This window comes from Chlamydotis macqueenii, chromosome Z, assembly GCF_036417535.1.
Source record: "Chlamydotis macqueenii isolate bChlMac1 chromosome Z, bChlMac1.mat, whole genome shotgun sequence".
In the NCBI taxonomy this organism is placed as follows: domain Eukaryota; kingdom Metazoa; phylum Chordata; class Aves; order Otidiformes; family Otididae; genus Chlamydotis; species Chlamydotis macqueenii.
In genome coordinates, this window is record NC_141593.1 from 24,220,557 (window position 1) to 24,238,561 (window position 18,005).

At 39.5% G+C, this 18,005-nt stretch overlaps 1 protein-coding gene across 2 annotated transcripts in view; it reads left to right on the forward strand.

Moving 5' to 3' along the window:
• AP3B1 (adaptor related protein complex 3 subunit beta 1) overlaps positions 1–18,005 on the forward strand; it is a 164,463-nt gene that overhangs the window by 19,897 nt on the left and 126,561 nt on the right. For both annotated transcript variants that reach the window (XR_015261512.1, XM_086771530.1), the window contains exons 4-6: positions 5,650–5,745; positions 7,173–7,333; positions 13,503–13,569. Coding sequence is in view for 1 of the 2 variants with exons in the window: in XM_086771530.1 (XP_086627656.1) it covers positions 5,650–5,745; positions 7,173–7,333; positions 13,503–13,569 (324 nt within the window). In the remaining variant the exon portion in view is untranslated. The remainder of the gene's footprint in view (positions 1–5,649; positions 5,746–7,172; positions 7,334–13,502; positions 13,570–18,005) is intronic.

Genomic DNA, 18,005 nt, shown 5'->3' on the forward strand with positions numbered 1-18,005 from the left:
TTTGTATGAATTAATGGTTAGACAAAATATGATGTTACTAATGAAGCGTGTTTAAAATAATTATTTGTTTCACAATACTTAGATGTTGGTTCTTTTGACAATTTAGTTTAGGTAATTTCCTCACTATGAGGATTTTTTGTCACTATGAGGGTGGTGAGGCATGGAACAGGTTGCCCAGAGAAGCTGTGGATGCCCAGTCCCTGGAAGTGTTCAAGGCCAGGCTGAATGGGGCTTTGAGTGAGCTGGTCTAGTGGAAGGTGAACCTGCCTGTGACAGGGTTAGTACAAGATGATCTTTAAGATCCCTTCCAACCCAAACCATTCTGTAAGTCTCTGAATTTGTTGAGTGTTTTATTAATGTGAATCCCTGTGATTCCAGTATCTCAGAATCTTTTGGAGACATGTGACTGTTTAGGCAGGGGGAGGGTGATGTATGATCCCACCTTGAGCAGAGAAGAAATTTTTGCTAATACACAGCGTAATCTCAAATCTTTGGGTTACTTTTCTGTTTTGCAAGACATGGAGACTTCAAACCAAAGTCATACATGCATCTTGAGAGTATGCTCTTACTCATTTTGTATGAAGAATTATGGAAGGAGTATATGAAGAGGCAGACAAGAACAATTTGAACATCCTATAAAAGCAGCTGATGAAGAACCTGGGTCAGAATCATCTGTGGTACCTGTTAATGTCCTGAGACAAGTTACTTGGCTAAATTTATTCAACTTGCACTGAATTGTGTGACTTTTAATTAAAAGCAGATGTGTTTAATAATTGTTTTCAGGATTTCCATAGATAAAAACAGTAGCAAAAATTTAAGTTTTTCTTTCAGACTGTTTACCATCCATTAAATTTTAGCAGCATATCTGTCTACTCTTGCTGCAATATCAGGGGGCAAGACACACAAAGTGGCTTGCTTTTGTATCTTTTTTTCCTCATAAGAAAGCAAGAAAAAAAAAAATCCATCTTCGAATAGTGAAAATTCGAATTTCCGGGAAGTTAAAAAAATGCATTCAATTATGATGTATTTAAATCCACAGGCTTACTGTGTGACTCGAGGAAATCTAAAGAAGCAGCTGCATTAGAAAGTTGTAACAAAGAGGTTTTATAAAGACGTTACTCTGATGCACACCACCAGTACTAAGCAGGATAATGAGAAAGGGAACAAGATAACTTCCCCTCACCCCTCCCTCTTCCCAGGCTAAACATTATCTGTACCACCTTCTCCCCCTGAGTGGCACAGGGAGGAAGAGGGAATGGGGGTTATGGTCAGTTCATAGCATGTTGCTTTATGTCAGTGCTGCTGACATAAAGCCCCAAATGTTGGGGGAAGAACTCGCATTCCTCCCCTGCTCCAGTGTGGGGTCCCTCCCAAGGGCTGGAGTCCTTCTTCAAACTGCTCCGGTGTGGGTTGTTTTTCCAAGGGGTGCAGTCCTTCTGGAACGAGCTGCCCCAATGTGAACCCTCCCTGGGCCACAGCCTCCTTCAGGCATCAGCCTGCCCTGGTGTGGGGTCCTCCCTGGGCTGCAGGTGGATCTCTACTCCTCTGTGGGCCTCCATGGGCTGCAGGGGCACAGCTGGCCTCACCACACCACGGGCTGCAGGCGAATCTCTGCTGGGAGCAGCATTACTCCTCCCCCTCCTTCTTCATTGACCTTGGCGTCTGCAGCCATTCCTCTCACAATAAATTCTTCACAATGGGCTCAAGCAGATGCCTCTCAGGTTCTCTTCACATCTCCTCTCTTCACTTCTTGCAGCCGGGCCGGGCTGAGTTGGGCCCAGACGGCTGCCTGGCAGGAGGCCAGAGGGTGAGGGCCACAAGGCCCACAAGGCTCATGCCTCCCCCTCTCTGCCTTGGCTCCAGCTTCTTCACATCTTCTCTTCTTTTTTTTTTTTTTTTTGTTTGTTTGTTTGTTTGTTTTTCCCCTTCTTAAATACGTTATCACAGAGGCGTTATCAGGGAACATTCTGCTACCAATGGGCTCAACCTTGGCTGGCAGCAGGTCTGCCCTAGGCCTGGCTGAGTCCACCAGACAAAGGGGAAACAACTTCTAGCAGCTTCTTACAGAGGCTGCCACTGTAGCCCCTGCCCTCACTAATTAAAATCAGAACAGCTCTAGACTTCCACCCCAACCAATAGTTTTGTATATACACAAATTTTGAAATACACTCGTATGGAGGCAGCCATATAAATTGACACAGGGTACTCACATGACCACAAACAGCACCAGCAGCTTGGCAAATCAAGATGAGGGTCTCTTAGTGGGAATGTGTATCGCACCGTATGAGGTACCACTCAGAAGTACCTGTTTGAGTTGCTAATACAAAGTGCTGTAGGCATATGAAGGCATGTAAACCAGGAATCCCCTCATCCCTCAGTAGCTACCCCCTCGTGGTCTTGCCCAGGACACACAAGTGTATGCACATGTGCACAGACACAACTGGACTTGGCCAAAACTCCCCCCGTCCTCTACTAGCCAACACCTTGTGGTTATGACCTTAGAGACAGAGAGATGCACACAAACCTGTGGGTTTTGCCACTAGAGACCCACAGACCATCTGGTTTCTCTGGCAGCTGGATAGGACCCCCTGGTCTATGCCATAGCCAACTCTTCCTTTGGTCTTGTCCTTAGATGCCCACAGTCTTACCTACCTCCTTCCCTTCACCTACTCACCAGCTAGTGCAGCTTGATCCACGGGTACATCTGCACCCATTCCAGTCACTGACACCACAGATGCATGGGCTTGTGCTTGATTTCACATACTCTAGTCTCTTCAGTTGCTTGTGCTTGTGCTCATGGGCCCTCTGGCCTGTAGTCCCAGTCCAGGTGCTGGCAGCCAGACCCTCACTTGTTCCAGGTGCTGACCACCGAGGACATATGGGCTCCTATGACTTGAGGTCCCATTCCAGTTGCGGAAGTCACACCTAAGTCCTCTGACTTTAGTTGCTGGTGCCCATGGACATACGGGCTCTCCAGCCTGTGGCCTGACTGTAGTTGCTGGCACACAAATGCACCTTTGCATTGAAATAGAGTACCTCACCAAGGAAAATAGGTAAAAATAGAATTTAATGAGAAAATACAACAGACTGTGTTGATCAGGTGTAGAGCATAAAAGGGTAGATGTACCAATGAGCAAACTGTTTAGATGTGCCCAGCCATTTTTGTCTGCTTGTCCCTCTGTTTTCCCCTACTTGTTCCTCTCCAGATCACATAGATTCCCCTCACTTCTCCTTCACTTCAGTTCCTCCCTAAAATATCCTATGATAAGTCTTCTGCAATCCTGAAATACTTTTTATCTGCATCCCATACCTGTACGCAGAAAAGCCCCTCAGTCTGAAAGGTGCTATGGTGTTGACTCTTGATGAGTTTAACACCTGTACGTGGGAGTCGAAGCTCTCCTGAGGTGGTCCTGGGAAGGACCTGACAGGGTGTCCTTTCCTCTGAGTCCTAAATTTGGGTTCCTGCCTGCTACTGTGTCTCTCTGCACCTCTAAGCTGATGGTTCCTCTCGTTGGCTTGGGAGAAGCTAGGGCAGGATATTACTTAGAAACACCCCTCCAGTTGCCTTGTGTCTCTGTGCTCCATTGTGGGTGTGCAGACAAGATTTTATCACAGAACTTAACATTAATTAGCAAAAGCCTTTCCGTGTTTATATTTTATGGGCCTTTTCTTATTATTTTTTAATAGATAATTATGTGAATTCATGCTGTAGTTGAAGTTCCCTCATTACTTATTTTTCCACCATTTAGTGCTAACATACTCATGTAGGAAGAGATTGTTAAACTAAAAAGATTTCAGGGCATTCAGTAAGGCCAGCTGCCTATCATCTTTATCAAGGTTAGTTAGGTGACAAGTTTAGGTCATAATGTAGCTGTAGTTGCAGCCATCTAGTTAGCATTTCTGGGTTTCAGAAACTTTTGTTATGGTCTGGTTTATAGGATGTTTTTGAGATGATGAGAAATTACTGAGTTAAGTCAAATTTTTAGAGCATTGATACTGATAATGTTTTCTGAATATGTTTTGCCAAATTTATCCCTGTCCTTAAGAATTCTTACACAAATCTGTCCCTACAAATTGCTACAATGCAGTAGCATAAAATACATCACTTTATCTGAGTGCCTTTGTATCCAAATGACTTTCCTGCCCAGAAATGGCTGCTGCTTGGTTGTTTTGTTGTTGGGTTTTTTTTTTTGGTTTGTTTTGTTTTTTTTTTTAATCAGGGCTGAATGCTCTAATATAGGGAAATTGAGGTGAAGATGCAGTAGAACACGTTCATTTGTTTTAACAGAAGCAAAGGGCATCTTATTGTTTACAGAAGTGCCTTGTGATTTTTGTTTTTGTAAGTACACACTGACCTCATCTTGATTATGTACATTATGTCGTGGATGGTAAGGATGCAAAAAGTGACCTAATAAACAATTGGTGGTATAGAACAAAAATAAGTCTTGGTCAATAACTCATGGAGTTTGATGTGCTTATATTGATAAACTAATTGAACAAATCTGCCTGTGTTCCTCAAGCCTAATGTGCCCCTGTTATGATTAGTTTTATAGAAAGGAGCATTATAACATTGAACGAAGGTAAGTGGTAAAAGAATAGTGTAGTCACGAAGCTCTAAGTGCTTCCATTTCTAGTCACAGAGTGGCTTCAAGGAAAGGAGGCTTTCTTTGCACACCTGCAGTCATTCAGTGCGTAGGCCTCTTGTGGTCAATGTTGATTGCTGCTTGTCTATAGCTGAACAACAAATAATTTAGTATGGTGTAACCTTCTGTGATTTAATATTATGCCTTTTGCCAGAATTGGCACAAAAATACATCTTCTGATAGTGACAGTAATTATAGCACAGCTGTAGTTGAGGGTCTTTCAGAATTTTCCATTATAAACCCCAATAGTCGGTTTACAACTCTGAAATAAAAAGTGTTTTCGCTGCTTCCTGGGTGTACAGTGGCTATGAGGGGGTAAAATGAACTAAATTGAATACTCTCCTCCTCCAAAATCATACTGAGGTTTTCTTAATCTTAGAACATTGCATCCTTTGTAGCATGCTTATATTGGCTACATCCTTTGAATGCTTGGAGTCAGGGAAGGGTGGATCTAATACCCTTTGCTTTTGTCCAAGGCATAGTCGGAAGTGCTCTTTTAATCAGATTTAAACAGTGTAAGTTACCACGCTTCAACTGAAAGTTATATTGTCTTTCAAATGTGTTAAAGTCATTGATTTTTAGTTTCAAGGTAAAATGGGGTTGTTTAAATCATTGACTATTGCAGTTTAACGTGTTTTCCATAAGAAAAAAGACATGAGGAGTGCTCAGGTAGTCAGTTGCCATGTGTCAGCTTCTTAGATTATTCAACTCTTTATTTACTAGGTGATAATATAAAGCAATACTTTGTGTTATTAGCCTTCATCTGACTGTACCATTAATTAGGTAATATTGCAGCACCTCAGGGAGTCCCATTAAAAGAATTACAGAAAATCTTAAGAAATTTGAGAAGTGTGTGAGTAGTTCAGTGATACATTAATTCTTCCTTTGAAGAAGAAAATGTTGATGAAGATGTGCAATCTAGTTTTTGAATTTTTTAAAATAAAACTTAGTTTTACAGAATTCTAAAGCTTTATGATAATGGTGTTCATTGTGTTTTTCTTTTCAGATAAAAAAGCTTGTATATGTTTATCTGATGCGTTATGCAGAGGAGCAGCAAGATCTAGCATTATTGTCCATCAGTACTTTCCAGCGTGCTTTAAAAGTGAGTGACTACTAAACAACATTTTGTAGAGAATTCAGAGCTGATGTAACAAAAACTAATTTGTCTATGTACGTGTAGCCTGGTAAGCTAAAGCATGTACATATCTGCGTCTGATAAAGTAGTTTCAAGTTATGTCATTGACACAGGTTTTTGTGCTACCTCAGACCTTGTCAAGCAACTGTACCTGCATGAAGTAAAATTACTTCACTGAAGAAAAAGCTGCAGATTGGTGCTCTCAAATTCACATGCCCAACATTTAATTTCTGGAATGCCTTTTCTCTTTCCAAGGTAGCTTATGTATGTAGAAAGAAGACCCTGTTATTACCCTGAACCACCTGTGTTTCTTTTAGTTTGTGTAAAAGGTTTTTGTGTACAACAGATAACTGGAATATCAGAAAGTAAGTAGTACCAAAATTAAAATATTCAGTGTGTTGTGCATGCTACTTTTTTATTAAAAACACTAAAGAAATAGCATTTTGTACTGTTTCATTTCAAATTCAGATCACAATAGGTAATAGGATTAGAGAACAAAGATTAGGATTGCCTTTGAAGTGTGACTGTGGAGAAAAGGAAGATTTATTAAGTCTCTGTCCTTAAATTTGGCCAGTTTTATAATAAAATGAGATTGGGTTTTTTCTTGTACTCTTCTTGTAAGAATACTGTAGGTTCATAATTAATTTCTGTCATGTCACTGACCCAGGCCTTGCATCTTGTTGGAAAATGTTGCAATCAGAACACCAAGTGTGCAACTGCAGTAGCATTCCACAACTAACTGCAGAGAGCTTTCTGCCCCTTTTCTTCCAGCTTTTATCTCAGTGTCATGTGTACTACCTTTACTATCTGTGACTGCCATGAAAAGCTAAAATTGAATGACTTTGTATTCTATGTTTTTTATGATATATGTGTATAGTGAACACTTCTCATGGCATAACCTTTTCAAAAGCTGTGGATAGTGGAAACAAAAGGAGAGAGGATAACTCAAATGTTGTGACTGTGAGTAACTTAAAAAGAAGTGGTGGTGTGGCAAGGGTGTAGACTCCAAAAGAGCTGAGATTTTATGCAGATAAGGGAATTACTAAGCCTACTGTGGAAGATAGGCAAATGTAATTAATTTTCTCTGTTCATTTTTTGTAACCTTTTGTTTCTGTTTTTGTAATGAAGATTCTAATTCTGCTTTATGTGTGGAGATGTTTTCTCTTGCCAGATTGACAGATTTTTAAAATGTTTCAATGTTTTCTTTCTTACTTTCTTTTACTTTTTTTGATTGTTGCAAGTTTCTTGTGTGAAGCTTGGCACATTTTCTTATTAGTATAATAGATTTACATGTTTAATGTGTGGTCACTAATTAGAGTAAACATTGCAGAGAATTTAATGATACGTTTCTGCACTATCTTATTTTATTTCTCCCCATCTCTCCAATTCTTTAGGATCCTAATCAGTTAATCCGCGCAAGTGCTTTAAGAGTTTTATCCAGTATCCGCGTCCCAATTATTGTTCCTATTATGATGCTTGCTATTAAGGAAGCCTCTTCTGATTTATCTCCTTATGTGAGGAAGAATGCAGCCCATGCAATCCAAAAGCTGTACAGGTAAGTGAGTCTGACAAATACTGAAAAGCAGTTTTAAGATAGTTTTGGGCTATCTTTATTAAGAATACTAGGGGGCTGGCACATCTCAGATATATCAGATCATTTCTTAACAGCGCATACAAGCACACAATACTCGCAACTGCACTGCATTTGCTGTTACAGAACCCTCAGTCAGACACACCCATGCCCTCACCTTTTCACTCAAACACTATAAATCCCTCAGTAGCTGGATTTAGACACTCAGACTATCCAGTAACTGGCTCTTATATCCCCTCTTCTCCAGTTGTCTCCCAGTGGGTGGAGAGGAAGAGAAGAGAGAAGCAGTGTGTGACTCAGTGTGTGACTGAGACACACAAATTAGTATTTCAGTCAACCTCCAGACCTTACAATCTCTCTGATAGTTGGCCTGGATGCTGTCGTTGCTCTGGTTGCCAAAGTCTCCAGTTGTCCCACTCAGAGTCACACATATGTCCAGCTGAGACCTATGGCCCCACTTCAATACCTGGTTTCCCAACCCACTTAATCTGGCTTGGTATTCTCTAGCAATCACACACTGACCTAGATACTTACTTCTGATGCTGGTACTGCAGTTATACTGTTCCCTATAACCCATGGCCAGACCTCTCTATCACACATGCACACAGAGGATAGCCTGTCTTACTCAGGAAAGTAGTGAGAAATAGAGTCTAATGAGAAGACAGAACACATTGTGGTCATCAGGTGCAGACCGTGGCCAGACAAGTGCGCGGAGCAGCAAAGAGTTTACATACAGCTGGCTCCTCTTATGCACCTATCTCTGTATTTTCCTACGCTTGTTCCTCCTGAAATCATCTAGATTCCTCCCTTTCCCTGCCTTTCATTTCTCCCGTAAACATCTCATATTAAGTAAGTCTTGTACAGTCCCAAAATGTTCTTTTTGGCATTGCATACTAAGTCTCATAGCTCTGTAGCTAGTTACACCCCTAAGTCTGAAAGGTGCTCTGGAGAGCTTCTCTCAGTCAGGATATGTTCATTTCAAGACCATAAGGTTTATGGCTTTTCTGTGGTAGCTCTCCGAAGAACCTGGGCAGGGGCTCCTTTTGGTATTGCTTTTTTTTTTTTAAAAAAAAAAATCTCATGTGATGGCCCAGGGAGTAGCTAAGTCAGGACATTATTGAAGTTTCCCTCACCTCTGTACTCCTCTGAGTGCAGACAAGCCTTTTATCACATAACATAACAAGAGGGAATGTATTTTAAGTCCCTTCCTGCTCTTTTAGTAGTTTGTTTTTTGTTAGCATCTGGTTCCAGCACACAAAAGACTTTTTGGCCTGAACCCAGAATGTCCTTTGGTTTCCTGATAGTATCAAAACTGTTTGTGGGAGTTTGGCAGTAATGGTCTGTTAGTGACAGCAGTATCTGGATGTCCTGGTGTTGGCTGGGGTGGGGGTAATTCTCCTCTCAGTAGCCACTGTGTTTTGGATTTCATATGAGATTTAGTATGTGAAGAATGTTGATGAACATAGTGATGTTATGTGTTGTTGCAAAAGAGACCAAACACACTGTCCGGCTTCCCAGGTTTCACTAATGTGCAGGTGCAGGAAGCTGGGAGGGATATGGCCAGAACAGTTGACCCAAACTGGCCAAAGACTTTCCATGCCATAAATATCATGCTCAGTACATCAGTGAGGATTGGCCAGGGGGGCTATCTCTCTTTCGCTCTCTCGCTCCTTTGCTTGCTGCTTGGTTTCATTTGCATGATTGCTTCTTAGGACAGGCTGTCATTGGGACGTCATGTGGTACAGTGTTCATTTTGTATATTTTAGTATCCCTATATTTTCTTATTATTGTCATTTCCCCTTGCTATTCTAGTAGTCTGTCTTCATTTCAACCCACAAGTTTTCCTTTCTTCCCAGTTCTCTCCCCTATCCTGATGGTAAGGGGGAGGGAGAGTGAGCAACTATATGGTGTGTAGGGCTAAACCACAACACTGGATAGCAGGTTCCTCCATGGAATTGTAACTTAAATTGATGCTTCCATTTCTTCTCTTGATGACAAACAAAGTTTATTTTAGTAGTCCAGATTAAAGAGCTTATTGGTGATTGATGCAAAGAAGATTCTGAAATCTAACTTGATTACTAAAAGAGCTTTTATCCATCAGTTATCCAGTCTCCAGATATGATTTTATCTTCAAAAATAGCTTGTATTTTTTCTTACTCCTGGTTCATATAGTATCCTATGCTTATATGATCTCAGTGGCAAGATTTTTGAATCATCTTTGTGTCATAGTTTAGCCCCGCTTGGGACCATGCTACACAGTCTCTCACTCACTCCCCCCACCCTCCAACGGAACACGAGGAGATAATATAACAAAAAGCTCGAGGTTTGAGATAAGGACAGGGAGAGATCATTGAAGTTACCGTTACGGGCAAAACAGACTCAACCTGGGAAAAACTACTTATTTATTATTATTAATAAAACCAAAGCAGAATAATGAGAGAACAAAATCAACTTTCCCCCACTCCTCCCTCTTCCCAGGCTTAACTTCCTTTCAATTACCTCCACCTCATTCCCCACCCTGAGCAGCACAGGGGGGAAGAGAGACTGGGGGTTATGGTTAGTTCATCATGCGTCGCTTTCTGCTGCTCCTTCCTCCTTGAGGGAAGAGCTCCTCACATTCCTCACCTGCTCCAGCGTGGGGTCCGTGCCTCCCACGGGCTACAGTCCTTCATGAGCTGCTCTGGCGTGGATTGTTTTTCCATGAGGTGCAGTCCCTCCAGAACCTCCCTCCAGCCCCAGCGCTGGCCCTCCACAGGCCACAGCCTCCTTCAGGAATCTGCCTGTCCTGGCGTGGGGTCCTCCCTGGGCTGCAGGGGCACAGCCGGCCTCACCATGGGCTGCAACACAGTGCAGGGGAATCTCTGCCAGGAGCAGCGTTACTCCTCCCCCTCCTTCTTCACTGACCTTGGTGTATGCAGCCGTTCCTCTCACAATAAATTCTTCACAATCAGCTCAGGCCTCTTGGGTTCTCTTCACATCTCCTCTCTACTTCTTACAGCCGGCTGGGCCAAGTCAGGCCCAGATGGCCGCCCAGGGGGAGGCCAGAGGGTGAGGGCTGCAAGGCTCACAAGGCTCGCACCTCCCTCACTCTGCCCCAGCTTCAGCTTCTTCACTTCTTCAACCTTTTTTCATTTTTTTCCCCTTTTTAGGGGTCTTACCATTGAATGTTCCATCACCAGCTGGCCTGGCCCTGGCCAGCAGCGGGTCTGCCCTAGGCCCAGCCGAGTCCACTGTACAAAGGGGAACCTTCTAGCACCTTCTTGCAGAAGCTGCCACTGTAGCCCCCTGCCCCCCACTAAACAAAACCAACAGACCTTGCCAATAAAAAGATATTTTTAATGTTGAAAAATACAGCACGTGGTAAAAAATACAGCAGCAAAATCTGGGAATCTTGGCCTCACTCCCTTCTACTTTCCATGAATTCCTGTCTGGTAGTAAAATGGACATCTAGCTTACATAGAAAGGAAAACTAATGAAACTAATGTTCTATAAAGGTTTTCTTAATGGTTTAGAGGCCCTGTACATCCTTGACAAGTTTTCACTTCATGCAAAGATCCTAGGCATCCTAATGCAAATTTTCAAACTACTGTAGCTGCAAATTCCACCTTACTGGGAGTAGGATAAGCTTCATGGTTACATATGGGTGTTAGTTGTAACTAACAATTGTGTCCTTGGTAGTAGGATTTGGGAACTGCTTATAGAAAGCTTGTGAACTTTTATTGTCACATTTTCAAAGTTTACTTTTACAAATGCCATATCTGATGGCACTGGTTTGCTGTAAGGACCAAGTGAGCAAGTATAGTTTTCTGGATCACTTGAAGAAGCAGCAGTGCTGGGACCTGCTGAAGAGGCTATGAAATTAACCTGGTGGTGGCTTGGGTGGCTTGCCTGCAAATAAGAGTCTTTAACAGGCAGTCTCAGCAGGTGTTTCAACACAGATCATAACTAGTAGCTCCACAGTTCCGCAGTACAGATAATATACTGGTAACAACGCTATTTTTTGTCCTATTTGTAATGAGCAAGTAATTTCAGAAGACTTGCTGTGAAGTTGGTCAAAATCAGAATTCTGGAGGGGATGGATTTTTGATATGAAGACCAGTGAACAGTTTATGTACTATCCTACATCTAATTACTCCATCTTCTGTGAGCATTTCAGTAAGAAGTAAGTTTATTCTAATAGTGCCTGTATGCTCCATTTACTTTTTGAGTTCGATGACTTCTCTACCTTTTTGATAGTCCTGTAGTTCAGTTAGTGCTCCAGTCAGACTTCTGGATGCAGGTTCGATACTCCAATCTTCCTTGCATTTAGTGTCATGGTGTTTGGATGGATGTCTGACCTAGAAGAGCTTGTTTGTTAGTGTTTCAATCAATCCTAACAGCAGGAAGCTTACATATCAAACAGAAAAGATTTGAGGCATAGTGTGAACAGCAACATTTGTGCTCAAGGCAATCAACATTGCCAGGTACATTGGAGTAATTTTATCATTGAAAATGTCAGACCTCTTGCTTATTTCACTTAGAGTGCATTTCAAAGCTGTTAGTATCTTCTGTCTATCAAAAGAAAACTATACCTTGTACCTACTTGTAGTAAGATTTGGAAAAGAACTTATAAAAAGCACCATCACTCGCATTAATAGATTCCATACTATAACTAGCTGATACCGTAATGGGAGCAGATCACTCTGAGATCTTTAGCCTGGTCTTTTATTTTCTCTTCAAAAAGCTGCCTTCTTTATCTAAAACATCAGGAAACAGGAGGAGGAAAAATGTGAATTTGGTTATCAGAACCCTTACTGAAGATTTTCTTGATCATGTAATGAAATTGCTATTTTTCAAAGTTTCTTGATAATAAGTACTCACTTTTTTCTCTTTGTAAATTTTATACCAATTTTGAAAATTTGAAATAAGGCCTATTAGAAAGACTTGCAACTTTTCCTCTAGAGGTTTTGATCCTTTGCAGAAGATCCAGTACACCTTTGACAAAAACAAAAGTTGGAACAAAAGGTGAACATAGAAGTACTTATGGAACAATATGCTGCTACTTTGTTTATGCTGATGGCTTATAAGAATGTTTTGTTATCCATTTAGCATGTTTTAGTATTGCTAGGTTTTAGAGCCTTAGCAAAGTAGTATTCAGTTAGATACATTGTGAATCTATAGCTGGAAAGGATATACTGTGGATCAGTATACTGTGCAGTTCGTCACTCAGCGTTAAAACTTTAGTGTAGAATAATGACCAGATACTTCTGCACTTATCTGTAATTGTATCCGCGTTGAAATGACTTCTCAAAGGCATAGAAGTACACATCTGTATGGCTCTTTGTAGCTACTTTATCTTTGTATTTTCTTTTCCTTTGGCTTTGAATTCTTCCGTGCTCTGTAGATCCATGATGATGAAGTTTACCAATAATGAATGTTTCTGGAAAACTTTTGTCCACTCTTTGGATATGAAAAGGGTGGTACAAAGATTGTTGTTTGCAACCTTAAGTTTTCCCTCTGTTTTTACTATTGACATAGGACTTCAAGCAGTGTATTTTTCATCAGCTTGCACACCAACGTTGTATAGATACACATGAATACAATGTCCAAATTTTTGAGTTCCAGCACTTCTGACTAAAATTAGTGAAGTTAACGAAGTGTCTTATTTGAAGTGTTATACTGATAATTAGATAATAAAGGTATGATTGTGCTTTGTGCTGATGTTCATTTACTGCTGAATTCATTCATGCTGAAATTCACTTCTGCAAAACCAGTGAGATCCTTGTGACTTAACATCTGAAGCTCAGTCAAGTTCTCCCTAATGGACTGGCCTATCTTAAAGTTTCTTGAATACTAACATTTTTATGAGTTTAAGAATTAAGATTCTTATAGAACAAACATAAGCGGTATAACATAAAGATAATATTTATGATTTAATTTTTTACTCCTTCAATTCAGTTCTGTATTCCATGTTTAACTTTATTTTCCGACAAGTTCATTTACAATCAATTCTTTGGAATACATGATTTTTCTGGAAGTGGTTTCTTCTGTGCTTTTAGTAACCAGCTTGTTTCTAAAGTAAAAATCTTAACCTCTTTTAATTTTGGATATGTCTGACCAAATGAGTGAAAATAATTTTTATTTTTCCTTCTAGTCTTGATCCAGAGCAAAAGGAAATGTTAATTGAAGTGATAGAAAAGCTTTTGAAGGATAGAAGTACGGTAAGAAACAGTATGCTATTGCATATGCATATATTTTTAAAGAGTTTACTCCTGTGACTGACATACAGAAGTACATAGTACACTTTTCTAACCCTTGGTAATGTGGTTTTATATGTTTTTGGATAGAAGTATTATTGTGTATTTGTGCATTATAGTATGATGGTGATAGCGACTATCTCCTTTAATAAGGCTGGTAATTTCACTTGCATCATGGGTGTTCTTAATCTGTTTTTGTTAGTGTGTTTTTTATGTGTGCTTCTTTAAACTTAATTTTTAAAATGGAAATTATATAATAATACAGATCAGTGTAAAAGTGCATAAACATTTTTTAATTGGGAAATGAGCTAGATCATTTCAATTTGTTCTTGATACTACAAGAATAAATTGATTCTGTACGATGCACAGTATGCCCATTGACGTCAGTCTGCCTTGAGGTGTGTGCAACTGTTAAACAATTATACTTGCTGTGCACTTATTTCGTTGTGCAAATATCCTCACTTCCAATCTGGTAAGTAAAACCACTGTTCTGGGACAATTTCTGTAAATTTAACACTCCTGTTATATTTTGCCTGTTCTGGTTTTCTGTATGAACTCCTGGATATCTTACAATGGTCACATTTTAATTTTTCTTTCTATACCCTACAAATAAGTTTCCCAAGTCTAAGCCAGAAAGGTAATTGAGCAAGGAGTCAAAGATAGACTTCAAATAGAAAACAGAGTCTTAAATGAAAACATTCTCTTGGTCTTCTTGTTCAGATTACTACTTTAGTGAATGCAATCCTTTTTGAATAAATGAAAGTATTACTAGGTACTAGATAGTGTGTTGCTTCATCTCCTATTTGCCAATGTTTTTGTAACCCACAGGAATATATAATTTCTTGTTCTAGCACAGTCCAGATGTTCAGGACATAAATGGTGCTGTTCTCTAAAAGGCGTCTTGCAACTTCCACTGAAGGGTTACTGAAGGAAAGTGTCAGAGCTTAATGGCTCAGCAGACAGTAAATGAGTGAGTTAGTTCTCCTGACTGCATCTATGCTTGACCTGTAGTCATTTGTCAGGGCCCTTTGTGCTTCTGTGGAGTTGCCCCCCCAGTGGTTCTTTGTGTGTTTTCTTTTTGTGGTTCATGCTCTTGGTGTGCATGCAATCAGTGAATGTGAGATTAGATTCTTTATACCTGTGGAGGCATAAATCGCTGAGAAGCCATCTTTATTTCTGTTTATTGCTGATGGCAGGAAAATAAAATCCCTGAGTTTTCACTCTCTTTCTTAGTCATTATTGCTTATGGTAGATGGCAAGTTATCCAACAACTAGTTATTTGCACATTTACTTTAACAAAATGCAAGAGGAAGAAAGTATAGAGTAGGTTTGGATATCCTTTTTTTTTCCCTAGCACACTTGGAGTTACTTCTAAGGGAATTAAAGCTCATTGTTTAGTATGTGCCACAATTCTGGTGCCTCTGTGAAACTGTATAATGGACACTGTATTTATGAGGATACCAGCTGGAGCAATAGTCAAAGTTATGCTGTTTTGTTGGCACATTCAGGCGAAGAGTGATGGTCTAGAATTGAGTCTTCTGGACCTCTTTGGAGACGTAATATTGGTAACCGCTGCAACTTTTTCCTCCCTCTGATTCCTTTTGGTCTCTTCCGTAGCAAGACCTGATTCCAGCCTGGGCTGAAACATCTCAGGTTCAGAAGTTTTCCTTTTCCAGGAAGTGAGATGAAGAATTATTATTCCAAAAAGGAACCACACAAATCTCTCTTCAGGACTCTCTAGATCAAAACCAAGTATTAATGTGTCCCAGACCCCACAGCTTGTTGTGATCTAACATGGATTGGTGTCTTTTTAATCCTTGATCGCTTTGGGAAGACCCATCTAGCACAGAAAAGCTTCACCTTAAGTAGCTGTATTTTGTCATGTTCCGTTGAATGTTCCTAGAAAGCCTCCACGTTTACTAACAGAAAGCACATAGTGCACAAGTGTTATGTTTGCAGGTAACTCCAATCTGAATAATTGGCAAACATAGCAATTTGATCACAGTGAAGAAAACAGCCACTGGTAGCTACTTCTAGCTTTTAAAATCAGAGGAGATGCAATTCCTTATGGGTGGTGCAGGTGTGTACATAGTAGCTTTAGGTTGGCTACTTTTTAAGTCTTATTAAGCTCCTGTTGGGAAATTTGTATTAGTTTGAACCACCTTTTTGTATTCTCTAAGGGAGGCTGAATTTCATACACTTAGCATAAAAAAAAAAGCTCTTTCTACTTACATGAAGACAAAAGCTTTTATAAAATATTTTTTCAGTCTTTGTGAAGAAAATTAAGTTGGATTTGTTGCCACAGGAATTCTAGAAATGGCTCCAAGCTGTAGAACAACAGCATTTTGTCATGGCCTCATGAAGTGCACGTGTTTAATTAATGGTATTTCCCATGTTTTCGCGGCTTCTGTTGCATGTTTGACAGTCAGATAGCCTGAAATTTGTAGGGTGATGATGTGGAACTAGGACCACAAATGTTTACTTGATACTAATGTTTGGATTCCTTCAGTTTAAATGTACATAAGGTGTTCTGTTAGATCAACATTAGTTGTCAGCTCCTGATAGTTTTAATCTAATGTCAGCAGATCAGTTCGGGAAAGTGGTGGTGTTTTCATTAAATAGTATCTTTCTCCAGAGTGGGAGAATCTTAGTAAGTTTGGGAGTTCAACAGCAGTGGTTCTCCACCTTTTTTTCCCTTCATGGAAATGTCAGGTTACTTTTGGCATTTCTGTGTACTTAAGGGCTGATAGTCCTCAGATAAGCCACAGTGCATTGTCTGTAGTAACTGGATGTGGGAAAATGCATCGTGGTTTTTTTTTTGTTGGATTTTTTTTGTTCTTATTCCATTTGTTTTAGACATGGTTGGAAGGAGAGTGTAATTATTAGTATTAATGATGTATCTAAGAGTTGAATGTTGTTCAAGTGATGTTTGAGACTTTGCTTTAATAAAAAGTAAATTTTTACTCATAATTTGTTTGTTTTCTATAATCATTTAACCTCAAGCAGGGGGTTTGAAACTTTAAAGTGAGATAGAATAGCTACTAAACATACAATGTTTGGGTTTCTTTTTTCAGAAAGAACATGCTATTGTGGATTATTAATTAAGTTTATGTTGCACAGAAAAGGCACAATGTATTTAAATTAGTCAGAGTAATTTTACATTTGAAATAGCAAGAAACTGTCTGTATGGGAATTTTGCTACAGTAAAATTAGGCCATTTTATCACACTGTACAAAATGCATTCATGTTTTAAGTCTCAATCAGTAGTAAATTTTAATATAAGCTGAGGTAAGCAAAACTTAAAATAAGATGAGATCTAAGCTTAACCCAGCACTTCATTAAAATTTCTGGTGAGATAAATGAAAGATCATTCTACTGCTTAAATGACTTAACATGAAGATTCAATTAAAAGTCAAGCTCTCAGTTAATCTAACATGCAAAATTATCAAGTGCAAACCATCGTTAACATACCCTCAAAGGTAGCTCACTGGGAATTACAGTGTGTCAATAAAGCTGTGACTTTTTGCTAGTGTATTTAATTTTTAAACACGTAAGATGTTTACAAGTATTTTTAGTATGGAGGCTTAAGAAACTCCTTGTTATGTTTTTACCCTTGCTTAACAGAAAAAAAAAATACTTCAGACTTGATCAGCAAGTATGAGAGCATGCTTGCTTGCTCCTTTTATTTTTCTAGTAATTCTAGATAATTGAGCGGCTGATATGATTTTATGTAGAAAGAAAGATAAGAGCATGTGTGTATTTTATGCTAAGACGATTTTCTTAGAAAGTAATATAGCTGGTCACATAGTCATGTGTGAAGGTGTAATTGGGTATTTTAGAGGAAACTAGTTCCCATTTTCTGTTTGGTTGATTTCTGTGTCACTTCACTCTAATTCTATTTTTCCATTCACTTAACAAGCTTGATTATCTTGCTTTGGGACATAGGGTTTTAGGCAGGATTTGTTGCTGAAGTTACTTTTGGCATACTGTGAAGGACTGTAGAACTGCATTGTGTTTGTAGCCTTTGTATTTTACAACTCTGTGTAAACAACAATAAAAATCAAGCTCATTAATGATACCTGAGTTACAGCAGTTAAAAAAAAAAAATCAATGTCGATATTGAAAATTAATTACGTCCATTGTCCAAACCTGTAAAGTGAAAATGGATATTGACTTGCATTCCTCAGTCCAAACTGAAGTATCCCAAAATGTATCTAAAGCTGCATCTAAAAAGAAAAGGCAGAGTGTATACCTGTAGCTGGGATGTAGTTGTATGGATGCTGGCCATATTGAAAATATCAACATTTACTGCAGTTTTCTGTCCTTAGCTTCGATCTGATTTTATTTCATTTGAGCAGGTACCTCTGTTATAAGTATGGTTTATGATGTTTGCATGGAAA